At 39.5% G+C, this 27,968-nt stretch overlaps 1 protein-coding gene across 3 annotated transcripts in view; it reads left to right on the top strand.

Annotated features, from left to right (window-relative positions):
- Positions 1 to 27,968, top strand: part of CHN1 (chimerin 1) — a 159,943-nt gene that overhangs the window by 106,436 nt on the left and 25,539 nt on the right. For all 3 annotated transcript variants that reach the window (XM_045830448.1, XM_045830459.1, XM_045830467.1), the window contains one exon: positions 11,284 to 11,361. In XM_045830448.1, the coding sequence (XP_045686404.1) occupies positions 11,284 to 11,361 (78 nt within the window). The remainder of the gene's footprint in view (positions 1 to 11,283; positions 11,362 to 27,968) is intronic.

Raw genomic sequence — 27,968 nt, forward strand, 5'->3', positions numbered from 1 at the left:
TTACTAAGGCTGACTTACCTCTCTGGATGTTGTGAACCATCTGTCAGGCCTAGAACTGAGTTGGGGGGGGGGGTGTTTTCAGCTGTAGATGCATTTGCCCGGTGATACATCTGGGTCTCGAGGCCCTGGTTCTCACAGAAGGCAAGAGCCAGTCTTGTCGCGTGTTGAGTGATCAGAAGCCAAGGTCCCCGGGAAGCACGGAAGAGTGGACAGAGGAGAGGGTGTGAAGGCAGGGGGCCCGTGTTCCCATTGTGGCTTCTTCCCTTACTGATTTATCTGCCTGTGAGCAAATGCCTTAACAACACTGCTGAGTCTTCTTTCTGAAAAACAGAAATGGGGGCTACAGTGTGTTAGAGAGCTCTGTAGAATCTGAAGTTCTGCGTAAGTGCTACGATTTGGGTTCATTCTAAGAGCTGGTCTGGTGGTTTTGTTCTGTTTTGTTCTAGTATTTTGTTTTAACCAAATAGGAAGAAGAACTCAGTACAGTTCTGGTGAAGTAGGACTAGAACAGGATTAATTAGGCAGTTACCGCACAGATTACTTCTCGCTGTGCAGTGTGGTGGTAGAATCAGGCCTACTCCCGAAAGGGCCTGAGGCCACCCGCAGTCACCCAGGCCTGCTCTCTGGACTAGATTTTGTATTTCCTGCTGCTCAGCAGGGACCCATAAATCTAAACATAAATATGACACAGCTTCCTAGAGCATCAGCTTTACTCAGTAGTAGTTGACCGAATACATTTTTTGTATAAAACACTTTTACATGGGTACACTATGGGGAGCTTGGGGAGCCGCCCCTGGGTCTCTGCACACCCTGTTCACTGTTGATTGCTCCTGGGGACGTTTTGGTGGAAAGGGTAGGAGAGCACTAGCTTAATCTGGCCAGATAGCCTTGAATAGCATTTGACTTTATCAGCCTAAGATCCTCAATATTAAAATGTCGCTGAATTATCCTTTAATCTTATCTTCCTCCTCCTCACAGGAAGTTGTTTGCAGTCTGACTTTCTGTATCTTATTTTTTAACGTTCTCTTTATCTGTGGGCCTGGTCCAGATACCTCAGATTGCTCTTAAGCTGTCAAGTTCCTTCTGGGACACAGTGTATACATGAATCGAACGATCTCTTATGTGAACGAGAGTATTCAAGTTAGGGGTTATTAGTGCTTTCTCTTAATTTCATTAGCATCCTTTGAACTAACAGAAATTTCATGGGATGAAATACTGTAGACGTATTATGAAAAGTTTATTTTAGAAAACGCCCAGATGCAAGTTGTTTTTACTCTTTTAACATCATTATCTTGATGTAAACCATGCTGTAGAGCACTGTCCTTCCAAAGACAAGTCCATGCCTGGCAGTGAGCAGAACTGTTAACACATCTGTGAGTTATGCCTGTGCTTACACTTCTTCTCAGGACGGTTGTGTACAAACATGTTCAATCTTCTACTTTCAGGCCATAATTGGGATTGTCAAGTAATAAAAATAGGTTTTCAAAAATATGTTTGAACTTCACAAATATACTTCATACTGTTAGTCAACATTTACCTTAGTTGAGGCTTAACATGAATATTAAAAGAGATTATAACTGGAATATTCTAATCAAACTACACACATAGGAAGTAAGCTTATGTAACTTATGTTAAAGAAAATCAGTAACAGGTTCTTGTAAAAATCCAAATCACATCAACTTCATCCCAGCCCAATAGATGGAAGTCACCAAAGAAAACTGAAAATGTAGTTCCTAGCATTTACTCTGATACAGTGTCTTGCTTCTGTTAAAGTGGTGATTGTAAAATGTTCGCTGGACTGCAGTAACTTGAAATAATCTCACATGGCAGTTTAATATCTGAAAATACTCCTAATAATATCAATCTGAATTATGCTTTTTATTGGGCTGGCCAGTAAGTCCGTTATGTTTGTTCCATACGATGGCTCCAGTAGCGCTTAGTTGTCTTTAACTTCATTCGAAGCAATTTCGTTAGATGTATTGTGACAGCTGTCACATCAGCGTGCACTTAAAAAAACTTAATCAAAATTGGTGAATTCTTGTGCAGCCATTTTAATATTGAAGATGGAAGAAGATACACAATATTTTTGGCATATTAGGCTTTATTATTTCAAGAAAGGTAAAAACACAACTGAAACACAAAAAAAGATTTGTGCAGTGTATGGAGAAGGCACTGTGACTGATCAAACGTGTTGAAGTAGTTTTCGAAGTTTCTTGGTGCTACTGACATTTTGGCCAAGTAATTCTTCGCTGTAGAGCTGTCTTGTATATTGGAAGATGTTTAGCAGCACCACTGGCCTCTACTCACTGGAAGCCTACAGCAGGAGATAGCCAACATACTTAAAATATCCAACTCAATAAAGTTATTGGTAAAAATGAAAAAAATGTGTCTTTCATTTTATGGAAAAAACTAAACAGACTTTTTGGCCAACCCAATAGTTGTATTCCATATATATACTACAGCTAAAAGCTTTTTTAAAATTTTTAAAAAAATTTTTAAAGATTTTATTTATTTATTTTTAGAGAGGGAAGGAGAGAGAGAGAGAGAGAAACATCAGTGTGCGGTTGCTGGGGGCCGTGGCCTGCAACCCAGGCATGTGCCCTGACTGGGAATTGAACCTGTGATGCTTTGGTTCGCAGCCCACACTCAATCCACTGAGCTACGCAAGCTAGGGCGCTAAAAGCTTTTTGGAATAGTAAAAACATTTATGATACAAGAATTTTACACTGGATTTTAAGAGCTTTTTTGATTTCATCTCCTCTATTGTTACAGAACAGTAATGTTTCTTTAAGTCTCTCAGCTAATAGGTGTCAAAAATTTGGGTAAAACAAAAGCCAAAATGTTAATGGCACATTTCCCTAAAAATTCCTTCAAGTTCATTTAGGGGGCAGAAATAAGACATTCCCGTAGAGGCTAATTTCAGCTCCTCTTTAGAGGAACCAAGAATGTTATCACGATACAAACCATCACTGCCAGTGGCCAAAAACTGGAGAGTGTTAGACTAGAATATTTTACTCTTATTATGTAATTTTATATATATTACATATATATTAACTTGTGTTACATACATAATTCAGGACAGGAAAACATCGGCCATTTATTTTGTTATATCTTATTATGTAAACTGTTACCAGTACATCAGGCCTATAATCTATTATTCTTTAAGAACTTACAAGTGGAAAAAAATAAGACTGTCTTATGAATTAACTTTAAGATTACCATCCAAGATATTTGAGTAGAAATATAAAAAATCATAGTAAAGAGACGCCTGGAAAAAGGAGACTTAAAAATGTAGAAATTGCTTGTGTCCATCTAAGTAAGCACCGATTTAAAATGGACACTGTGTGTTCTAGTTCATTGGCAAGGCTGTTCTAATTGTAGAAGATTCAACAGATGTCTTAACTCTATGCATTAAATAATTCAGTTCATGAAACGCACTCCACTTGTTCTGATCCATTCTTATCAGCATCCTAATTTTTTTGTTTCCAATGTAGGTGTTCTATCAAAAAAAGAACCAGTGGTTCAAAGTGAGATACACCACTTTGTATCTCATATTTTAGTATAAACTAGACAACCATCGTTTTCCTTTCACCTATCAATTTTATGATCTTGATATTATACTGTCAGTCTCTCTCTCTGAGAAATAAATATGACCCCCTTGGGCTGAGAGATGAGTTTCCGAGCCTGCAGGACAGTACTGGACAAGTCCATGCGCAGTATATTGGGCAGCGTGACCCTGCAGAGATTCTGTGGAGATAGCCAGGCTGGCCTTCCCCACGGAAGCACACCGAGCTCTACATCCTTGTGTGCAGAATGTGAACCTTTCTTTTTCCTTCTGAATTCTGTTAAAAATGTAGAGAAGACTGTGGGATTCATTTGGTGCAGTTGGGACTTGGAAAAATCAGAGGCTTGTCTGGTGTCGGTCAGAACGAGGCTCGGAAACCAGGCTGAGTGCCACTGCCCACTCCTCCCGGGCCTGGTGTTCCTCGTGCAGAGTGCGAAAAGCCCCCTCAGAATGGTCACTTGCAGAATTTGGTCATTCTGTTGTTTCTTGAAAGAATAGTGATGCAGAGCTGTACTTTTTTATTTGCATTGTTTTCAAATGTCTTATGTTTATAAGAGGACATGTGAAACTGTGCAGTTTGGCAGTATCTACAGTGTAATTTAAATTTATTGTCCACTGAAATGAATGCATCAGCATGCCTTATTGCTGTCTGTTTACATGGATATTAAGTTAATGCTAGATGAGCTGTGTAATGAAGACTGAGTTAGGAATTATGATGTAACTGATGCCAGTAACATAAAAATTTGGAACCTGGGAAGATGTAAGAGCTTCTGTGCAACATAAAAAGTTATTGATCTCTGTATAACTTAAGGAATTTATAGAGTTCTGTATAGAAGTCTCTAATGTTTATTTTCAAATGCATTTGGAAATTTTTGATTAAATGATGAATCTGGTAGATACTGTAAATTCAAATGTAAGCAGTACTGAAATGGCTAGTGATCTGAGGCATGCTAGAATATAAATGATCTAGAAATTTATTCAAGTGATAGGTAGCCTTTCAAAAATTGCATTTGACCGTAGATAATGTGAGAGGCAGGATAGGAGAAAAGACACAGACTGAAAGTCACACAGATATGTGGTCTTCTCACCACATGCCAGTCAGTTGGCCTTGGGCAAGGTTCTTAATCTCCCAGAGCTTCTGTTTCTTCATCGTTCAGGTGAACATTACAGAAGCGATGTCCGTGTAAGGATGGCCAGAGTCTAAGACAGGCCAAAGATTTCCAGTCAAAATAAAAAGCTAAGTACTGGTGGTGTTTCCAGCAAGAGTGATCTTGTGGGATATGTGCCCTGTCCCCACGCAGTGAAGCCATTTCCTTCTACTTCATAGAACCAGAATATGAGGGGACTGTAACCCGAACACCTCGGGTTTATCTCCTCCTCTCATTAAAGGTAGCAGAAACAGCTGCCAGGCTTTGAAGCCAACACATACATACACAGAGAGGGATTCAGATCTTCCTGACTATGATCTTGAGCGTCACTCTGAGCATTTCATCTTCCATAAAATGTCCACTATACAATACACCTCCAGAATTGTTGTAACTAACAAATAGAACAGTGATATGAAGCATTCAGCGTTGTTACCTGGACTCTTTTTTTTTTTTTAAGATTTTATTTATTTATTTTTAGAGAGGGAAGGGAGGGGGAGAGAGAGAGAAAGAGAAACATCAATGTGCGGTTGCTGGGGGTTATGGCCTGCAACCCAGGCATGTACCCTGGCTGGGAATCCAACCTGGGACGCTTTGGTTCCCAGCCCGCGCTCAGTCCACTGAGCTACGCCAGCCAGGGTGTTACCTGGTCTCTTAACAAAGGCAGAGAATCTCCTTTCCTTTCGGCCTTCCACCCCCGTCCCAATCCTGTCTCCTCAACTAATATACATGTCATTTTACACCTTTTAGAAGATAGGATTACAACTAAAATTTGGGAAATTTGGTAGAGACCACAAAATAAAGGGGAGGGTGGAATTTCCAGTCATGTTTGTATGGTGTAAGCCGAAAGGAGGGTGAAGCTACAAACTCCTGGACGGCAGAAACCTTTGTCTGACACTACACAGCATACCCTGCAGCAAACATTTGGTACAGCACCCCCAAAGTGCTGTCATTTAGTGAGTGTCTTCTGTCTTCATACAGTCTTTTCCTCTTTTATGTTTCATCTTCTATAAACTTCCCAGTAACATACCTACATGTTAGGTAGGTATGATTATCCATAGTGTGTAGATGAGGAAACCAAGACACCAAACTAATCTAAGGTCAGGATTCAAACTTCAGTGCTCTGATTTCAAATCCCATCTTTTTTATTATAACACACTGTCTTCCCCCCTCCCTCAATAAAATAGCTGCCTTCATTTGGTTTTATTCTTTTAATGAAGTGTGTGTTGAATCTTTATTTGTACAAGCCACTGTGCTAGATTCAAGATTTATGTTAAATATATAAGATGCAAATTCTATGTAAACAGCTACACAGGTTAACCGTGATGTAAGGTACAATGTGGTTTGTCTCATATCTAATGAACAAGTGAAAGGCTCTGAGGTTCACAGAAGGGTGACACCACATCTAATTGGTGCAAATCATCAAAGCCTTTGTGGAGGAGGGGGCGTTTGATGGAGTCTACAAGGCTGCACTGTCTACTGCATGTACTGTGTGCTAAAGCTGAGGTCTAGAGATCTTAGTTACTATTACTCTCTTACCATCCACTGTTACTGTCGCTGGCTCTGTCTTGCCTTATATTACTATTCTTCAAAATTGAAAAGAAAATAACTAGAGAAACCACCTTGAATAGATAGAAGAAAACAGTTACCCTCAGACTCTAGTTTCCTCTCACTTGGGTGGGTATAGTATAGTGTTCAAGAGCCCAGCTCTTATCCACTGCCTGCTAGCTGTACAGTTTTGGGAAGTTAAACTTCTGTAGGCCTCAGTTCTTTCAACTATAAAATGAGGATAAGATAAATGCCTCATAGGCATTTTTTGGTGGATTTGATGGATTCTGTATGGAAAGTGTTTAACAGGGTGCCTGGCATATAAGTACTTAATAATCAGTAAATGATCATCATAATCTATAGCTACTATAACTCTCTAAGTAGATAGATATGGACATATAGTATACATTTGTCTGGTTCTGAATTGTAGAATTAGCAGTTCTTATGACTTGAGAGCTTTTCAGCAAAATATAGAAATGCAGTTGCAGTTGTTGAAGGCATAATGGTGACCACACCCCAGCCATCTGGGAGTAGCTAAGAACTTTCTTGCCAGAGCTGTTTAATATCTCCTTACTACCCTAGGTAATTGCCTCAGTTGTAGTTAATCCAGTATTTCTTTTTTTCTTAATTTACTTTTTTCACTTTTTTAAAATGGTTGTTCAAGTACAGTTGTCTACATTTTCCCCACTGGTTAACAAAACTGTACAGGTTTCAGGTGCACAGTGTTAGGGCACATCATCTGTACACTGTAGTATATGTTTATCACCCCAAGTCAAGTCTCCGTCCACCACCCTTTATACCCCCGTACCCATCTCCTCTCAGCAGTCACCACACGGTTGTCCGTGTCCATGAGCTTTTCTCATTTTCCGTTTTTTTTGCTTGATCCCTCCACCCACCCAACGCTCACCCCCTCAACAGCTGTCAGCCTGCTCTCTATGAGTCTGTCTTTTTCTTGGATGACTCTCCCATTAATATTTTTATGCTTTGGTTAAATTTTATTTACTATAGCCTGAGTGGCTGGGGATGATCTATAATAAAAACGCTGGGTCAGAAATACTCAGAAAAAAAAAAGAAAAAGAAAGAGAAGGCTTACCTGGGTTATATGAGTGATTGTTTTCTTTAACTTAGTAACTTAAACATTTTGTTAAACATGGTTGGAGAAAAAAATTAGAGTTAAGTTTGCCATTGGAGTGGGTTTTTATCAGGTGCCTACTAAGAACCTGGGTGGCTTCACTTCAGTTTGCACGTGACTGAAGAGTCAGTTGGCCTTTATATTTTTAGTCATCACATGACTATCTAGGTCTCAGCTGAAGAGGAATTTAAGTTAGGCAAGGAAAATTCTTTCCACTGTATTTCCTCTTGAAACAGGAGCATTTTTTGTCTCATATTAATCACATGAGAGCATACATTTATAGAAATAAAATATTTGTAGATATAAACATTAACTTCTATAATAACTTAGACATTTTTTAAAAGATAAACTTTAAAAAAGAAGGGACTATAGACTCAAGTAAATTAAAAAATTGGAGAATGTTGAGAAAATCAATTATTCAGTATTTCCAATACTTAGCATAGTTTAAGGACCTCTTCATGCCTTAATTAAATGAGAATTTGCACTGGGCACATACCCCCTGCAGATTATGAAATCTGGGATAGATTGTTTGCACTAAGCAAATAGACTGAATTCATTTAAATAGAGAGTTTTAGATTCTTTAAATACAGTGTAATATTAGAATCATAATGGTTTACACTTAATTACCATAGTATGAGGAGACAGATGGGAGACATTTAAGGAACCGGTGTGAGAAAGCAAGCTTCCAGTAGCACCTTCGTGACAAGTAGAGGTACTGCTCTTAAACACAGGTGTGTTTGAGTGGATTACCCAGCCATCCCGCTTTCTTTTTTAAAAAATGTATTTCCAAAAACTATTTTTAATTGTTTTAACTTTTAAATTTATTTTAAATTATAGTTGACATACTGTGTTATATTAGTTTCATATATACAACAGTGATTCAACATTTATATACCTTATGAAGTGATCACAGTAAGTCTGATAACCCCCTGTCACCATGCATATTTATAACCATGTTAGCGACTGTGTTTCCTGTGCTGTATGCTACATTCCCGTGACTTACTTTATAACTGGAAGTTTGTGCTTCTTGATTCCTTTCCCCTTGTCTTTGCATCTTCTCACCACCTTCTCCTTCAGCAGCCATCAGTTTCTTCTCTGTATTTATGAGTTTGTTTCTGCTTCATTTTATTTGTTCATTTGTTTTGTGTTTTAGATTCCACATATAAGTGAAACCATGTGGTATTTGTCTTGTCTGTCTGACATATATTTCATTTAACATACTCTCTAGGTCCATCCATGTCAGAGATTTCATTCTTTTTAATGGCTGGGTAATATTCCATTATACATATACATCATATACATATACACACCAAATCTTTATCCATTCATCAGTGAACACCTAGATTGCTTCCATATCTTGGCTATTATAAATAATGCTGCAATGAACATAGGGGTGCATATGTCTTTTTGAATTACTGTTTTCATTTTCTTCATTTAACTACCTGGAAGTAGAATCGCTGGATTGTACAGTGGTTCTATTTTTAATATTTTGAGGAATTTCCATACGGTTTTCCCTAGTGGTTGCACTAGTTTACAGTCCCACTACCAGTGCACAAGGGTTGCGTTTTCTCCATGTTCTTGCCAAGACTTATTTGTTGTCTTTTGATGATAGCCATTCTGACATGTGTGAGGTGATATCTCATTGTGGTTTCCATCTGCATTTTTCTGTTGATTAGTGATATTGAGCATCTTTCCATGTGTCTGTTGGCCATCTGCTTGTCTTTGGAGAAATGTCTATTCAGGTCATCTGCCCATTTTTTATTTGTTTTTTTGATGTTGAGTTGTATGGATTTTAAAATATGTTTTGGATAGTAATTCTTCATGGGAGCTATCATTTGCAAATATATTCTCACACTCAGTAGGTCACCTTTTCATCTTGTTGATGGTTTCTTTCACTGTACAAAACCTTTTCAGTCCAGTGCAGTGTCATTTATTTTTGCTTTTGTTGCCTTTGCCTAAGGAGACATTCAAAACATATTGCCAAGACCGATGTCAAACAGTTTACTTTTTTTTTCTGGGAATTTTGTGGTCTGAGGTCTTACAGTTAAGTCTTTAATCCATTTTGAGTTCATTTTTGTATTTAGTGTAAGAAAATGTGGTCATTTTTTTTTGCATGTATCTGTCCAGTTTTCCCAACATCATTTATGGAAGAGACTGCCTTTTCCCCATTGTATATTCTTGCCTCCTTTGTCATAGATTAATTGACAATATAAGCATGGGTTTATTTCTGGGCTCTCTAATCTGTTTCAGTGAGCTGTGTGTCTGGTTTTTGTGCCAGTATCATACTGTTTTGATTACTTTAGCTTTGTAGTATAGATTGAAATCAGGGAGCATGGTACCTCCAATTTTGTTCTTTCTCAGGACTGCTTTGGCTATTCAGGGTCTTTTGTAGCTCCATATAAGCTTAAGGATTATTTGTTCCAGTTCTGTGAAAAATGTCATTGGTATCTTGGCAGGGATTGCACAGACTCTATAGATTGCTTTGGGTAGTATGGACATTTTAACAAAATTAATTCTTTCAATCCACGAGCACCCTCGCACCCCCCTTTGTACCCCACAAACTTCCAAGGGTCCTTGCTGTAAGCACAGTTACACCACATCTGAGACCTGTGTACATACATGAGGAGTTGTTCCCAGCCGGCTCCCACTATGTCCTGGCTTCAAGCTTTTTGAATAATGAATATTGAGACTAAGAATTAAAACATGGGTCTGTGTAAGTATAGACCAGCAACAAAATGACTGATTCATGGTAGGGAGACAAAACTGACCCCTCGAGAGTTAGCAGTATTATATGCATGCTCCTTGTTCTACATGAAAATGGTACCTAGTTAAACTCCTTTTATTTGTAATCAAAATGCATATCAGCTATTGCTCATCTTTAATAAAATTTGGTTTTAGTTAACTAACCCCAGTCCATATGCACAAAGTGGGGTATAGATCAACCTTTCATAATTCACCTGGCAGTGGTGCATTCTTTTTAAAACCAGGTGCTGCATGTTAATTTGCCTGTGCTTTTAATAGGTAACAATATATTCCATTTTGTAATGATGTATGACTCATTCATTGCTCATTGTCTTCCCACTGTGGGTTTTCTTTTTTCCTTGAGCCAGCAAGAAAATCTTACATGAGAGGAGGGAGAAACAGAGACAGAGTTGAGGAATACAGTACTTAAATACTGTTGCTTGATTTTCATTGGTTGTCTCCTTTCTTACGGTAACCAGTCTAATCCAGCCTTCCTTGTCAAATCCCTCCCCTCCCCCACCCTCAGCTAGGGGCTGCACAGGGTGTCTGTCGCTAGAAACTGATTGCAGGCAGTATGTAGGCATCTTTCATTCAGAATGGATGTTAATACATTCAATAGAGAAGAAAGCTTTTAGAAATGTATCATTTGTCAGAATTGGATGGCTTTTAAAAAGGGATAGAGAGATGCTGAATGTTTTGTATGTTAGCATCGACTATTTCTGTTCAGACTCAAGTTTTCAGAGGCTTAAATATAGAGCCCTTTAAAAAAAAAAAGAAGAAAGAAGAATTTTTCTGGTTAGTCGACCTCTTTTTAAGAAGTGCTTCATCATCCTCCTCCACCTCTGTGATGTTTCTCTGCAGCTCTCTGTAGGGCAGGGCTCTGTGCTGGCTGGCAGAATGCTCATTTGTTAGCTGAGCAGAGTTCATCGACAGACATAGATCAATATAGGTTTTATTCTTTCCTGTGAATTCCAAAAATGCCATCCAAAGAGTCTTGGTCGGGTAGGAAAACTAATAAACCTGCAGTTCACAAATCAAAACAAGAGGGCCGTCAGCAAGATTTATTGATAGCAGCCTTGGGAATGAAACTGGGTTCTCAAAAGTCGTCTGTGACAATCTGGCAACCTCTGAAACTCTTTGCTTATTCGCAGTTGACATCACTTGTTAGAAGAGCAACTCTGAAAGAAAATGAGCAAATTCCAAAATATGAAAAGGTTCACAATTTTAAGGTAAGCATATTTTTTAACCTTTTCTTATAAGAAAAGAAATGTACATTCCTTGAAATACACAGTATTAAAGGACTATCAGCTGATGTCTTTTTAAAACTAGGATGACTGGACTAAAATGTTCTTGCTGTTTAAGGAATGAAGATGTTTTAAGCAGAATACAGCTAATGGAATCCAACCCCATTTTCTCTAATGGTGATTTCGTATTCTGTTTAATCAGTGTATTTCAGTGGTGAAAGTACTGACTGCTATTTGAAAGGTCTCATTTAATATTTTTGGTGTTGTTTTTATGTGATGTAAATCGGTCTAACTCTCTTTTCGGGGTACTCTGAGGGGAGATCAGACCTGATCTCCGTTAGTTTCCGGTAAAAAGCTGTGGATGTGAGAGTCATGTGCTGTTGCATCTGGACGGAGCAGATGGTCTGCATTTGCCTTCCTTTCTGTCTTCTCTCCCCCGTTCATGAATTGACCACGATGAAAGGAGCCTGACTGCCATGGGAATGTTGATGCTGCTGACGCTGGCAGCTTCTCTCAGTTTTGAGTGTTTGTTTTCACCTTGTGTGTGTGGTTTTAACTCACCGTGTTACTGTCTTTTACCAACCGAGTTTTAATCATCTTTCATCGGAATGATAGGTGTGTTGATTCAGACTGTTTGTAGATCTGGCCTGTATTTATAGCATTTGAATTTCTGTTTTTTGCAACCTAACTCACAGAACATACAACGTGAGGCCATGCATGAGACCCAGTTCCATGTACTGAGTGAACGGAGGCACTGGCATTTCTCTAGCAACTTCCCAGTAGTTAAACAACTTTATGATGAAGTTCCAGAGACATGAGTATTTTTAGTTTAGACAACATGTCATTAGTTTTTATATTGGGAATATCTAGTTTCAAAACATGATAAAGCTGGAAACCCTGCTTTTCCATTTGTTTATTACTTTTTTCAACATTTATTCAGTAGATAGAATGCACCAGGCTCTGTAGTAGGAAATTTTATTCCGAATTTGCCATTCGTCCTGGTTTTTAACACCAGCATTTATTTCACTCAGATGCTAAATACAGAGCCCCCAACATGTTCTGTTGTTTACCATAGTGAGGAATAGATTTTTATGATATTCAGGTTATTCCAGGATAAAATATGAATTTCAAAATGTATGGACTATGTACAGATTTCAAGGTAAACCAAGTGACATTTTCTTCTCCCTCTTCAATCTTAATAAGGCCTCACCCTCCAGCCAGTCGTGTCCCGTCTCACCCACATCCTCCATGTTCGAATCTGCACAACACATGCAGGTTACTAGGCCCCAGTCTCTTCCTGCCCGATACACAACTTGGACTTGCCGGGGTTGTATCAGGAAAATGATCCCAAGTAAATCCTTTTGCAAATACAAAGTTTATATATGTTTGTTAGTTCACAGAAATACCATTTAGGTTCCTAAGCAAGAAACTAAGCATACTGTATAGAAATGGCTGAGATTTTTAAGTCTCCAAAGATGTACCCTCTGGTATGTTCAGCAGGAACAGATTGACCTATTAAGGGGGCCATTTTAGTGCTAAGTCAAGTTCATTGTACATGCTTTCTGTCAATATTGATTAAAGTAAATAATAGGTCTTTTCAAAGGTTTGCATAAACAAGCATCTAATCTCTATTTTTTTTTTTGGTTGTATTTCTCCATTTTAATCTAGCACATGGCTTTAATGAGGAGCCAGAATGTGCTGACTCGGGCCCACTGTGACTTTCAGCTTGGTACTCACTCACACTGTTTTAAAGATACTTGTCTTTTCTTAAATAAATAAATAAATAAATAAATAAATCATGTTAAAAAGTAACTCTCCTTCCTTCTCTGGAGCTAAAATATTAAAAACCAGCTTGGGCATGCTGTTTAAAACAAAAAGGTATGCTAAATAACGCTTGTGTTAGATGGTGAGTTGGTTACATGTGTTCTAGAATTGCTAATAAGGTCAGAAGTCTCAGAATTTGATTCTCTCCATTGAAATTACTTTTTGTTATTTAAAAAATGTTTCTGTGGGGTGGCATTATTTTGTTTTAAAGAGAGAGAAAGGGAGGGGGGTCACACTTGGCTTCCGAGAACACCCCCACAAGCATTCAGACTCCGTGGCGCAGGCAGCTCTCTCCCACACAGACGTGCACTCGGAAGGTCACTGCTGTGCCGTGTGAGCACATACAGTTCGGAGATTTATTGTGGGAAAAACCCTGAGCATTTACATAATAATTGTTCACATGGCCTCACCATTGACTCTTTTCTATGTTGGTAAAAGTGTGTTCTGCCCAACCACAAGCCCACGCACCAAAGCCTCATTTCAGTGTGGTTTTCTTTCTTGTTTCTTGAACTGCCTTGTTATGTAACGTTGCTCTGTGGTGTTGAACAGCTGCCAAATTTTATTTCAGAGTGAAGCCAAGAGTGTCTTACACCTTTAGCGAAAGCATTCACCAAGGTGAAATAAAAAGAAAAATCAACTGGGCCTAACTCCAGACAGGTGCTTGTTTCTTAAGGTTTTTGTTTTTGTTTTTTTAGAAGGGGAAAAACAAAACAATATAGGAAAGCTATATATTTTGCTATGTTATATAACATGGTCTTTTTTTTTTTTTTCTATTGTTACTTAAAGGATTTAATAGAGAATTGATCACAAGGAAGATCATTGTCTCTCTTGGGGGCATCATTTTAAAAATAAATATACCACTTTTTTAAAAGAATATTAACCTATAAATTGTCAACATAACTTAGAGAGAAAATAATTGTAACTCGACCTCTCATTTTAAGAACTGTCCCCATCCTAACTTGAGAAGGAGAGAGCAAGCTAATTTCTGGAGCAGACTTGAAACTAAACAAAAAGCTTCTGACATTAGAAGTGAGACACAGGCACCCCTCCAGCACCGAGGACGCCCCACATCTGAGGCTCTCTGGACAGAATGACAACGAAGCCCCAGCCGTTGCCCTCAGGAGCTTGCTTGTTATTTGTGTGACCTTGTCAGATTTCTTCATCTCTCTAAACCTCTGCTTCTGCATCAGAAAAAAAATTGAGTTTCCTGGTAGCCACTACTTTTGTTATTACACATTACCTTTAAATGGATTTTTTTTCTGAATCCACACCAAGACTCTTTTTCTTGCCCAGTTGTAGAGGTCACGATGCAATGGAAAAGCCGGGCATGACTGTGGGGACCAAGGAAAGCTCTTGCTTCTTCCTTAGCTCCCAGGCAGCGTTAGTTACATAAGAGCAGTTGTGTTTTCATGCACCACAGAATACAGTATAATCCTCTGTATTTCTTCTACTTCCTCCAAATTAAAGTATTTGGTGTTTCACTTGGTATATTCAGGTAGCTCTATAAAATAAAATCAAGATTACATATAATAATGACAACAGATACCTGGCTACTTAGGCAAATTAAACAAAAAGAAAACTTTAGTGAGTAGACACTTTAAAATATGAGTTTAGTGAGTAGATACTTAAAATATTGTTTAAGGTTGTCTTTGCTGACTGGTTGATTTTAGAGTTTCAGGTACTTGCATTGTGCATGTAAATGAAAGATGGCATATTAATAGATGTAATTGCTGCCAAAGTAATATGAAAGCAGTGAATCCTGAAATGTGAATTGATACAGCAATGAAAACACTATAAGGTGAACCTTGTAATATTTAATAAAGTTACTGATTCAAGACCTACTGACATAAAGCAATAGTAGTGAACCTCTCAGTCCCGGCCAACAGAGCAGACATTCTGCATTTGATAAACTGGTGGGAAGGAATGGCCAGTTTTCCTGCTGAAAGTGGTCTTTTCTTTCCTTTTGAGGATACAGACAAATTCAAGTCCTGTGATCTTCATTTGACTCGCATTTGAGAATACAAAATGAACCAACAAATAAAAATAGGTGTAGTATGAAATTTGGAGTTAAACCACATGGTCCGTAAGTTGTCTTACAGCTGTAAAATTCTCTGATTTAATTATATGAGAAACATTCAATTTGTTAGTATATTGTTTTCCATGATTAAAATTGTAGCAAGGCCTATATAGAGACATTTTAATATATCAGTTTTTAATAAGAATCAAAAATAAACTATATATTAAAGACTATTTTTTTAAACTAGTTATATTAACAGTCAGTGAAATGTCATAATCAGGGACCGAGCCTCCCATGTCCCCGGCTTCTCTTCTCCCTCCATTCTGCCTTCACCTGTCCCCACGTCTCATATTAATAAGATGCCTTATGGAAGCTTGAGCAGCCTCTGCTGAATGACTAGTAAATGAGCACACAGTGTGACATGGGGACTTTGGTGGTGGTGGTGGTTATTTTGAAACCACTTCTCATGGCAGCTGGAAATTCCAACACAAAAGTAGATTCTTCTCATCTTAAGACCTGTGTTGTTACAAATGGGCTTTCTTTTTCAGAATTTTTAAAAAGATTTATTTATTTATTTTTAGAGAGGGAAGGGAGGGAGAAAGAGAGAGAGAGAAACATCAATGTGCAGTTGCTGGGGACCGTGGCCTGCAACCCAGGCATGTGCCCTGACTGGGAATTGAACCTGTGATGCTTTGGTTCGCAGCCCATGCTCAATCCACTGAGCTATGCCAGCCAGGGCTACAAATGGGCTTTTTAAAAATCAAACTCATGTGAGTTTAAATGAAATAAAACCCAAATATCATGTTATCTTATACTTGACAGCAGTGTCTGTGTTCACATTTTAAGTGCTTAGAAATTTGAATATTGTTTTGAATTAACAGTAATATAAAATAAGTTAAATGCAATATGATGAAATGGAAAAGACAACCTGGGGTATCATATTATTAAGCTTTAGCTATGATGTTGCTCACCATTGCTTCTCCTATATATATGAACATGGAGTGTCCAAAATTAACATTTTAAAGGAATAATGTTTTTCTCCAAATAGGTTTATTATACACATATATATGTATGTGTGTATACACGCATGCAAGTCCTGATTCTTAATGTGGGTGACTTGCAAGAAAAGATAAAAATAAAGATCAGTGTGGAATGGGGATTATTTCTGCTTAGGGCAGTCAGACTTGTAGAAGGCCGATGAAGCCAGGAGATTAGACAAGACCATGTGAAGTCGCTGTAGTCACTGTGTTTCCGTTGCTGTCTGGCAGAATACTTATCAGATGCTGTGGAAGCCAAAAACAGTGAACACACACTACTCTGCTTTTTACATCTGCCCCTGCTGGTGCTCAGCACGCACTTCCACCCAGGCCTCGGTACTCCCCCTCAGCACTGTGGCCCTCTCGATCTGAGCCCTGTCTGTCCTTCCTATGGCTTGTAATTCTGGCAGGGGGCTGGTTATGACACCTCAAGTGCAAATCTAGATCATTAAGGCCATTGGAAAGGTTACTGTCTACCATTGATAATCCCCAAAGAAACATTTCACAAGGTTCTTGCTGGTTGGCACATAGTTGTTTATACTTCTTCACAGATATTTTATGGGGCTGGAGAATTTAAAATGCTATACTTAACTCAAGAGAAACCCATGATTTCATGGGTTGGAAGAATATTGCTAATATGGTCATTCTACCCAAAGTGATCTACAGAATCAATGCAATTCTTATCAAAACCTCAGTGACACACTTTACAGAAATAGAAAAGACAATCCTAAAATTCATATGGAACCACAAAAGACCCCAAATAGCCAGAGCAACATTAAGCAAGAAGAACAAAGCTAGAAACATCACACTTCCTGATTTCAAAATATATTATAAAGCTATAGTAATCAAAACAGTATTAAAACAGACATACAGACCAATGGAACAGAATAGAAAGCCCAGGAAAAAAAAATCCATGCATCTGTAGTCAACTGATCTTCAACAAGGGCACCAAAAACAGTATGGGGAAAGAACAGTCTCCTCAATAAATGCTGTTGGGAAAACTTGATATCCACATGCAAAAGAATAAAATTGGTCCCTTATGTCAAAAATCAATTAAAAAATCAGAATAAAGACTTAAATATAAGCCCTGTAGCCCCCAAAACTACCAGAAGAAAACATAGAAAGTTTCTTGACACTGGTCTGGGCAGTGGGTTTTTGGATGACAGCAAAGGATGGGCAATAAAAGCAAAAAAAAAAAAAAAGAAGACAAGTGGTATTCCATCAAACTAAAAAGCTTCTATACAGAAAAGGAAAAAGTCAACAGACTAAAAGGCAACCTATAGAACAGGAGAAAATATATGCAAAGCATATATCTAATAAGGTGTTAGTGTCCAAAATATATAAAGAACTCATGCCAGGACTGGCGTAGCTCAGTGGGTTGAGCACAGGCTGCGAACCAAAACATCACAGGTTCGATTCCCAGTCAGGGCACATGCCTGGGTTGCAGGCCATGGCCCCCAGCAACTGCACATTGATGTTTCTCACTCTCTTCCTCCCTCCCTTCCCTCTCTAAAAATAAATAAATAAGATCTTTAAATAAAAAAAGAAGAACTCATACAACTCAATAGCAAAAGTCAAATATCCAATTTTAAAATGGACAAAGACCTTGAACAGACATTCTCAAAAGAAGATTTTACAAATTGCCAACAGGTATATGAAAAGCTGCTCAACATAATCTAGTCATTAAGGAAATACAAATCAAAACCATAGTGAGACATCATCTCACTATGGTGAGAATGGCTTTTATCAAAAAGACAAAAGATGGCCAGTGTTGATGAGGATGTGGAGAAAAGGGAACCCTTCTGCACTGTTGGTGCAAATGTAAATTGATACAGCAATTAAGAAAAACAGTATGGAGGTTCCTCAGAGAACGTAAAAATAAGACTACCTTGTGATCCAGCTGTAGGTTGCCTTTTAACTCCACTGGTGGTTTCCTTTGCTGTGTGGAAGATTTATCATTACATGGAGTCTCCATGTCTATCTTTGCTTTTGTTGCTTTAAAATTTGGAGAGATATTTGGAAGTTTGTCTTTCTTACTTGGAGGCTGTTAGTAGAATTTATTGGGTGGTCTATTTCTTTTATGGAATTAAATCTTAGTAGTTTAAATTTGGGAAGAGATTTACACATTTGTCTCTCACTAGGAGGCTATTAGTAGAAGTAGTAAGTGTACTATTTCTTTTATGTAATTAAAAAACAAATAATTTTTTAAAAACCCAAACCTCAGGCCAGCCTTTGAAATTAAGATGTAGGGTGACCACTCTTAAACACTTGAAGAGGGGCCTGGGCTCTCTCTTGCAGCAGAACCTGTCCTGATTCTCCGATTCCCAACCAATGTCTTAATTTGAGACCCCCCGCCAGACAGCTGCATGGAAGGTGGCATTCATTCCTTCCAGCACGTATGTCCTTCCTACTGACTTAATGTTTTAAGAAATTTGATATTTCTAAAATGTATCCCAAAGTAAAGAACCAGCCTGGCCTGTGACTCCCAACACAATAATAAGTTAAATGAGCACCCCTACGTAGGAAGAACATGTAATTTTAGAAAGTCGCTTCTTTCAAAATTCTGCTCTCCTGATACTTTAGTTTATGTGTCCACACAGTAATCTAACCCCCAAGGATTGTTTTTTCCCCCACATTTGGGATATGTTGGTTCTTTAAAGGCGACTTTTATAGTCACTTGTATCATGTATCTGTTCTCTCCGATTTAATTAAGGATTAAGTGTTAATTCTGTCCTGCTTATTTTTTAAATTAATAGGAGAGATACATATGTAATATTTCATATCTTTTTCAAAACCTTGTTTAATTGACAAACTGTACTGTCATCCTTCACCTTCGTGACACCCTATGTCAACATCCTCAGAGGATGAAGAGTCTCGAGTAGGAGCGAGGACTCCGGTGACTTTAATAAGATTGTCAGAGCATGTGCCCAAAGATGTACCTGTCATATTATCTTACCTTCGTTATTGTCTGTCTTGTCAAGTTCCCTGTTATCTCAGTACACTTATTACCGTCATTAGTCAGCGTTCGTTATTTGTACACAGTAGCACATGATGCAAAAATATCATTGCCTTCATCAAAGAGCCCAAAGGGCAGAGAGAGGAAGACATGCATATACCGCAGAGGGAGTGGGATAAAGGTCTGAGGAAGATATATTTAAGTAAAGAGAATATATGCAAATACTGATTTTTCTTTCTGAAATATTTCACCACAGTAATGCTGGCATCTGGGAAACGACCACAAATTATATTTCTGATAAACACTAAAACACTAGTGGTTTCCCCCACCCATGTTTACTCTTTTAAATTATCTTAAGATTGCAAAATAGGAAAGTTAGTAAAGGCAGGGGAAAGAGCCCAGCAGTGTGACACTTCTGGAGAATATCATCAACTACTTATTTTCTCTATTTTTATTGTCTTTGAGGAGCAAAAACAGAACTTGGATATGTTTTTTAAAAGTGTTATTCAGATGTAAAAATTAAAGAGAAAATAATATGTCCATTTTCAGGCATGGGAACCAGAGGCTTTTTGTCATATTGAGTGATGTCCTCCACTCAGCTGTGTGAGGTAGAGATGACGTTTTGGCTGTCAGCATGAATGGAGTTGCCCAAATCAGGCTGAAATGTCAGGTGCACTCTGTCCCTTTTGTAGGACCCCTTTTGTTTGGCGCTCCAGCTCTTAATGCGTGTCACACACCCTGATCAGTGCTGGCGGCTCTGCCTCACAAGCTCGGATAGTGCCCTTGTTCAGAAAGAGAGTAGGTCCTTCTCTAGAAATCACGGGGTTTTGCCTTCATGGTTGCTATTACAGCTTGTTACTCCAATGTTGTATGGCATTGCTTCAGTGTGTCTTTTTTAAAAGTCCATTTGGAACCCATCACTGATATTTATACCATTTGTTGGAACACATAGGAGACTTTCCATTTCAAGTATCAGAAAGTCCAACCCATGCACTCTAAGGCAAAAAAGGGAAATTATTGGCTCACATAGTAGGAAAAGTCTGGTGTTAGTTGACCCAGGAGCTTAAAAATGCCACCAGAGCTCTGTCTCCAAGCTCTGTGTTCATTTTTAGACTCCTGGTGGCAAGATGGCTGGCAGAGGCTCCCGCTCCAGACATTCTCAGGCTCTAGTCAGCCGCAGTAACAGACTGAGCAAGGGCCTGGGCCTGGCAGGCAGTCCCCCAGTTAGCTGATAGGCCCTTCTCCAAACGAGAAGCTCTGGTTGCGGGAGAGCGGAATGTGCTTACTGGCTTAGATCTAGGTCACATACTCTCCCCTGGAGCAGGGAGTAGGTCAGTTCCACTCGGTTCACATAGATTGAGGACTGTTATCCAAAGATAAGACATTTCTTCTGTGTGGCTAAAAGAATAAGAAATGCCTACTACATTAAATGACAAGTGAAATCACCGATTATAAGATCCTAGGATACAAGCTGCTGAATACAACCACGTTGATGTAGCACTGCGCTGGGAGAGGTGCGCCTGCAGGCCCAGTGACAAAGGAATTCTGGAGCATTCAGCCTGTGTAAGGGACACTGAAAATGTCTGATGAAGTTAATATTATTTTACACATGGAGAAACTGAAGCCCAGAAAAACAAAAATATTTGTTTTTTAAACAAAATATTTAAAACAAAAGAAAGTAATTCTAGTAGTATAGGTCCACGAGGAGACCTGTACTACTATAGTATTGAAGGAGGTTTTTCAGACACAAAAGGAAAATAATATCAGATGGAAGTTTAGATCTATACAAAAGAATAAAAATGCCAGAAATGTTGAACATGTGGGTAAGTGTAAAAATGGCTTTTCTTCATTTTAGTGCTATTAAAAGATAATTGGCTATTTAAAGCAAAAATAGTAACATATTATGTAATTTATGCAGATAATATAGATGACAACAATAGCACAAAATGTGGGGCTGGGAGTGTGGAAGCCTACTGTCTGAAGGTTCTATATACCTGTACCTGCAGTAATGTAACATTATTTGGATGTAGACTGAAAAATTAAAATATATATTATAGCTCTTTGGGCAAATGCTAAAAAATAAAAGTTATGTTAATAGTGGAAGCAAAAGGGATTCATAAAATATATGCCATTCAGAAGTGTGCAGGAAAGAAAAAGGAATGAAGAACAAGTGGAACAGTAATATAAGAAACAGAAGTGAGGTGGCAGGTTCCAGCCCAGTCGTACTGATGGTAACATTACGTGGAAATGGCCCCAGCTCCATTAAAGGCAGAGGTGGTCGGACTGGATAAAAAGGCAACATCCAACTACAGCCATCCAGAACTAACCTGCTGTGAGTATAAAACATGGGCAAAAAAGAGTAAGATGTACCATACAGATAATAGTTCAAAGAAAATAAGGGTGGCTATGTTTATACTAAACACAGTTTTCAGAGAAGAAGTATTACTGGGATTAAAATTTATGCACCTAATAATAGAGGTTTAAAATACATAAACCAACAACTGAATTGAAAAGTGAAATAGATAACCCAAAATTATAGGTGGAGATTTCCTACTTCTCTCTCAATGGTAGAACAAATAGACAGACAGAATAGAAAATTAGTAAGGCTGTAGAAGCCTTGAACAACAGTATCAACCAATTTGACATAATGGGTATGTAATGTTTATGTAATGTAACGATATGTTATATAATGTTTGCTCAGCAACAGCGGAGTATCCGCAACACTGTGCAAGCGAACGTAGAAGAGTCATCACAACATCTCAGGCCATAAACCAAGTATCAATAAATGTAACAGGATTGAAATCATACACAGCATATTCTCTCACCATAACAGTTAATTTCAAAATCAATAACATCTGAAAATTTCCCCACATATTTAGAAATTAAAGTTTACTGCTGAATAACTCTTGGATTAAAGAAATCACAAGGGACATTACAGAAAGAATACATCATGTCAAGATTCCTGGAATATGGCTAAAGTAATGTGTGTAGTGAAATCTTTACCATTAAATGCTTATTTTAGGAAAGAAAAAAAGGGTCTTAAAGAGCTAAGCTCTACCTTAAGAATCTAGAATAAGAAGAACCGATTAAACCAAGCAATGGAAGGAAGGAAATATTACAGATAAGAGCAGCAGTCAAAGAAAGAGAAGATAAACAATAGAGAAAGTCTGGATCTCTTTTACCAGACCTGTAGAAAGGGTTTTAGCTACATAGTTTAATAATTTCTTGTGCATTTTAGTCAAACCTTTTCCTAATATAGGAATACTTTAATTCATAACACTTTAACAGTAAACTTGTTTAGATGACAAATTTAAAACCAAGTCAAAGAGAGAAATTGAAACCTGATTGTGTTGAAATGTTAGTATTAGTGCAGTCTTGGCTTCATGGAATTGTGGGTCGTAAGATCTTGCAGACTGGTCTGAGGTGTTCTGTCTCCCAGCGCTCAGTTTCAGCACCTGTAATGTAGGCAGAGACTGTCGCTGAGCTGTGGGATGTACAATAGTTTTTATTGCACAACCAAATAGATTCATTTATTTTCCTGTCATACTTTTATCCTGTTACTTTAGGAGACAGACATTTTGATTTAGGAGACATTGATTTACTGTGCTGATATTTCAGTACTCATATTTGAATGTAAACTTATTCATCCAAATAATGAAACTAAACTTTCAAAGTAGAAGTGTTGAGGTTATGGCAGTTGACATTTTAAAACTTTACCCACAATTCTGTTTAGAAGCAAAGTTCTCACTGGAGCTCCTTTAAGAAAATAAATTTGTTTCTGAAACTTACAAAAAGTCTAAACATTAAACTTATGAGTCTTCTACTACTGTAAACATCCGTATTTTGAAATGGAAAATACTTTTTGAATTACTGGTTATATTTATTGTTAGTGTTTATTGTACATCTGTACCTTGTAATGTGATCAAAATAAATACATAAAAGGGAGGCCGTGAGAACTGCTGTGTTCCCGCTGCCCGATTGCTGGGTTGAGACTGATGCTCCGTAGCAGGGGCGGCGCTCCCAGCTCCCAGCACCCAGCAGAGCACCGGCACCCTAAACTGGGTGTTCCGGCAGGTTCACCTGTCTGCGCCACACGAACTCAGCTGTAATTTAGAGATCTTTCCTCTCTCAGGGGTAATGCTGATCAGATGAGTTGGGATAGGGAGGGGAGGGGCTACCTAGATCCTCAAGGAGGCCATAAGGAAATCTGAATCTAGAATTATAGTGAGTGTGTTGTATGAGTGGAATTAATAATTACTTTCTGTACATGTTTACTTAAGGTTCTGTTTTATACACCAACCAAAAAACCTTTTTATAATGTTCTTCATGTGGGAGCAGAACTAAATTATTACATTGCCCTTAGTAGTTGCCCTACTAGTAAAGTAAGACTAGTCTTGTTATAGTCTGACTATGTCCTACCAGTGTTTTCCTGTAGTTAGTTTTCCTCTTTTAAGGGGATATCATTTATCTGTGGTATAACCAATGTATGTCTAGCAGGCTTTCTATGGTGTCTCCCTCAATTTTAAACAGTTATCTCACTCTTGAACCATTACGTCACTGGTTTTCTGCCATTTGTCATCCTTTTCAGAATGCTACTTTGGACGGCATGAATTCCTCATGTGGTTGAGTTGTGCCTCTCAGAGCCCCTGTGAGCTCCCCTGCAGGATCTGTGGCAGCTTCTGGCTGTAGCAGCTCTTAGCACCTGGGCCCTCAGTGCCATCCAGTGCCTCCGGGCCCAGAGCCTCCCCCTTTCTGAGTCCTGTTGGCCAGTGGGTGTGCCCACCCCCTGTTCCTGACGTTCACCCACTCTAAGCACTGCTTAAAGCCCAGGGCCAGCCAGTACTGTGCTTGGTGCCTTCCCTCTGCCTGTCCTGCGTTCCGTCAGGACAGGAGGAGTCGGCACGGCCTGCGTGATGCCAGTGCTGGTGGTTGAACCAGATCCAAACCTCACCGGTTGTCATGGATTTTCCCTCGAGAATTCCAGCCACTAATAGTTCTGATTAGATTTAACTAAGTGGCAAGAAGGCATTGCCTTCATACTAAAGACACTCCTATTTTAAGTACCCCCTCCCCACCTATTGTTTCAGGGAATCCCCACACAGCTTTGCACATTTGTTGCCAATGGTATGCATTCTGTCCTCATGGGTTAATAGTTTAACCAAAATACTTTAACTGAAGTGGCAAAATTAGGACCAAAATTTTTCAATTTCAAATCCTTTGGATCAAAATTAAGCCATCTTGATGAGACTAAAACTGGGTACTTGAAAGAGTACATCCTGGTTGCCCTGAAGATAAAAATGGAAAAAAAGGGGAAAAACACCTTTCCTGCCCAGCTGTCTGCCCACCTACATTTTTTGCATTTGGTTTCGATCATCTGCTCTCTGCCTTTATCACCCAGTACCATCCTGGGGAGCTGACTCGTCAGAGCCTCCCAAACAAAAAAATGTCGTTCCCACTTCCGAAACAAATTTCATTTCCCTAATGTTCTTGTCACCTCCAGCCTAGTTTACATTTGCAGCGGGCTTTGCAGGCAGTCTTCTTGGCTGTTTGTGTTCATGCTTATTTCTAGAGGAAGTGTTATGGTGGCTTGGAAGGGATAATGAAGATAGGCTAGAGTTTTTTTCTCTTTCCATGGCATACATTTCTTTTCTGCTGTTTCTATTACTGACATTCAAAGTGAAGATACAAATGTCAGAAGCATGATGAGAAGCAGAAGCCAGGGTTTTGGTCAGTGTAACAGTGGGTCCAATTGGGACTGGCTTCGGTTTTCGCCGTGGTCGGTGGGGAGGAGACACACAGCCCTTAGACAGCAGCACCCAGCCTGCGCCACGCAGCCGCTCAGTAGTCTGCCCGTCTCTCTCCCTGTCTGTCCCCTGCAGCTGGGTTCTGACCGGAGCCTTCTCTGTGCCAGACTCTATGGGGGTCCATTAATGAGTCCAGTCTTACATATCTGTGTTTAAGGTGAATAACGTGAAAGGAGTTTTTCACAGGTGAAAAGCAATCGCAAATGCCATGGTAAAAAGATGGTCTTTTTTCCTATTGCAGAAGAGGCAAAGCCTTTAGAACTAGTTGCTCTGCCCTTTGTTCATGAAGGTACAATTCATGCTTTGTACTCTGTCAGTTTCATTTGTCAAGATGTACCAAAACCTTTGGAGGTGGCTTAGAACAAGTGTCTGAGGCCACCTTAAGGTTGCTTTGCTCAGAACCATCCCTGACCTCATTAATAATGTTATACACTAAAGCTGATTGCTGTTTTGGATTATTTTACCAAAACACCCTCCCCAAAGAAGTCCTTTTTTAGTAAGTTGACCAAGTAGTGGTATTTATGAAGGAATTGATATTTCCCACCACATAAGCCTAGTGTGTGTTATTAAGGCTGTACAGTAAACAGCAGACACAGAGGCAGCTTCTGCTGGTGAGAAACACGAACTGAAGACTAGTGGCTGCCATAGAGTAAAGTAAGACGCTGCTAACACCCCGCTCATCACAAGCCACTGCCCGTCAGCCTCAGCTATAAGAAGCACAGGCAGGAATCCAGAAGTTTGTGTTGTTGTTGTTTTTAAATGGACTTTAAGGGGAAAATAGATGACACATTTTCTTGATTTACATTCAGTGCTAGCAAAGTTCTCTTATTAGATTTCCTCATTCACATCTAAGAATCAGAGAATGGAAAAAAAGAGAAGGTAATGAGAAAGGAGAAGACCGAGCTGACAGCCTTGGGGAAGAAGGGACAGGAAAACTGAGACACAAATTATGAGATACACAAGTCTGGGGCCATTTAGAATTTAAAAATCCTATTAAAGATGACACATGGGAAATGTCACTAAATGAGTGTCCGTTGGTTGCATCTGTTGTAAAGACATCAGTAGTTTTAATTCTCTGAATGCTGACCAGCTGCGGGTCCCTGAGAGCCGCCTATGACACTGGGGGGTGTCCAGGAAAAGGTCTCCCTGCCGCACAGCCTCAGGCCTCGGCCTGAGCCCCTGGACCCTGTGAGAGTCGCTCCAGCCTCTCTTCTCCCAGATGCCGCCCGGGTCTTAGCATCCTCCTAAGCAGAAAGAATACCCAGGGCATAACTTTTGGTCTTTTAATTATTGTATTCTGAGTGCCCATTATATTCTGATTTAGTCATTTTAAGACAGGTAATCCAAATGCACAGTGCACAGTGAACAGAACTGGCGGCGAGGGCAGCACTGTTCCTGCTGCGCTAGGCAGGGCAGGGCAGCCAGGGGGCTCCTCTGCATTGTGTGACTTGTCCAACGGTTTTTTAAGATATCTTTTTCTGAATTGGTAAAACGTGATATAAACATCACTGATTATGTAAAATTGCATGCATAGTAAAACATGTAAAGCTCAAATTTAGCACAATCATGCTTTTACAAAGAAAGAATTTGTCACTTTTTCTTTAACGCACTTGACCCTAGTCTAGTATAACTTTGTGTCATTCAGGCAAGAAGCTTGCTTTCAAGTCCAACAGCCTTTCTCTGAATTTCTGGCCTGTTCCAGTTCCTGTTCCCCGTTTTCGCAGACTCCTCGTGGGCTTAGTAACTGAACTGGGGACCTAATGCATAGATACCACAGACTATGAACATCCTTGGCTTTCTGGCCTGCACGCCCCCAGCACTCCTGCACAGCCTTGCTTTTCCACTTCCCCTCCACCTCGGGGTGGGGTGGGGGAAGTAATTTTCCTTTTATTCAAAGCCAGTCCCTCTGCCCTAGATCCCGTCATTTGATGCCTTCAGGAGCCTCACTCCATGAGTTACCTCCTGTTTCACAGAAATCTTCAGTCAGCCTTCCCTCCGCCTCCGTTGTTTCCCTCCCAGCTCACCTCCAGACCTGCTTCCCTCCTTTGGTTCCTTCTGTTAATGCCATCCTCCCCGAGTCACCAAGCCTGGAACCCTAACCGTCAGCCCAGGTGCTCCCCGGCTCCAAGCCCTGTTGACTCCGCCCCTGTATAACTATTTGCCCCTTCTCTTGATCACCACTGCCGAAGTTTCAACCCACCTCATCCATCACCCAGACCACCGCCACAGCTTCCTGTCCAGTCCGTCGTCTTCCAGCCCTTCCCCCTTCCTTGACTGTGTTGCTCTCCTTCAAAATCTTCAGTGGCCTTGCCTTGCTCATTAGGTAAAGTATAAATTTGTGGGCATGGAAAAGGCCCTGTGCGCCTCCCATCTCCTACCTTGCCAGCCACTCCCACCCCCACCGTTCCTTGGAATTCTTTAAACATCTCACTGTTTTGCTCATGCTTGTACCTTTGGTTTCCTTCTAACAGTCTCTCCTAGGTGCCCTCCAACACAAACACCTCTGCAGGTCCCCTGGCCGCCCCTGCTCGTCCTGTCCCGGAACACTCAGCTCTTGGGTCGCATCTTAGGCCTGAGCAGTGCCCCCCCCACCCCCGCTTCCCTCGTACTTGGGAGACGCAAGTTCAGCCTAGCATTTTCACAGTGCATTTCATGGGAGAAACCTGCAATGTCCTTTTTATTTTTGTATATGTCATCACTTAGCAAATGTTTATGATAATAAAAATGATTAATGAATGAAGTCTCTGTGTTGGTGACCTCTGGGAAAATAAAAAAGAGGAAAAGGCTGCAATATTCGTGTATTGCAATGTGTACAAATGCAGTCCAGCGTCACATAGCCACAGAGGCCACAAAACAAAATTTAAGAAGAATTTTAGGTATAAAAATTCAAGAGGGAATTCAGGTAAACCCTATTATACAAATAGTAGTTGTGTAAGCTTCTGGAACTTCAGTGC

Source organism: Phyllostomus hastatus, unplaced genomic scaffold, assembly GCF_019186645.2.
Source record: "Phyllostomus hastatus isolate PE091 unplaced genomic scaffold, TTU_PhHast_1.1 phas_contig_1, whole genome shotgun sequence".
Lineage (NCBI taxonomy): Eukaryota > Metazoa > Chordata > Mammalia > Chiroptera > Phyllostomidae > Phyllostomus > Phyllostomus hastatus.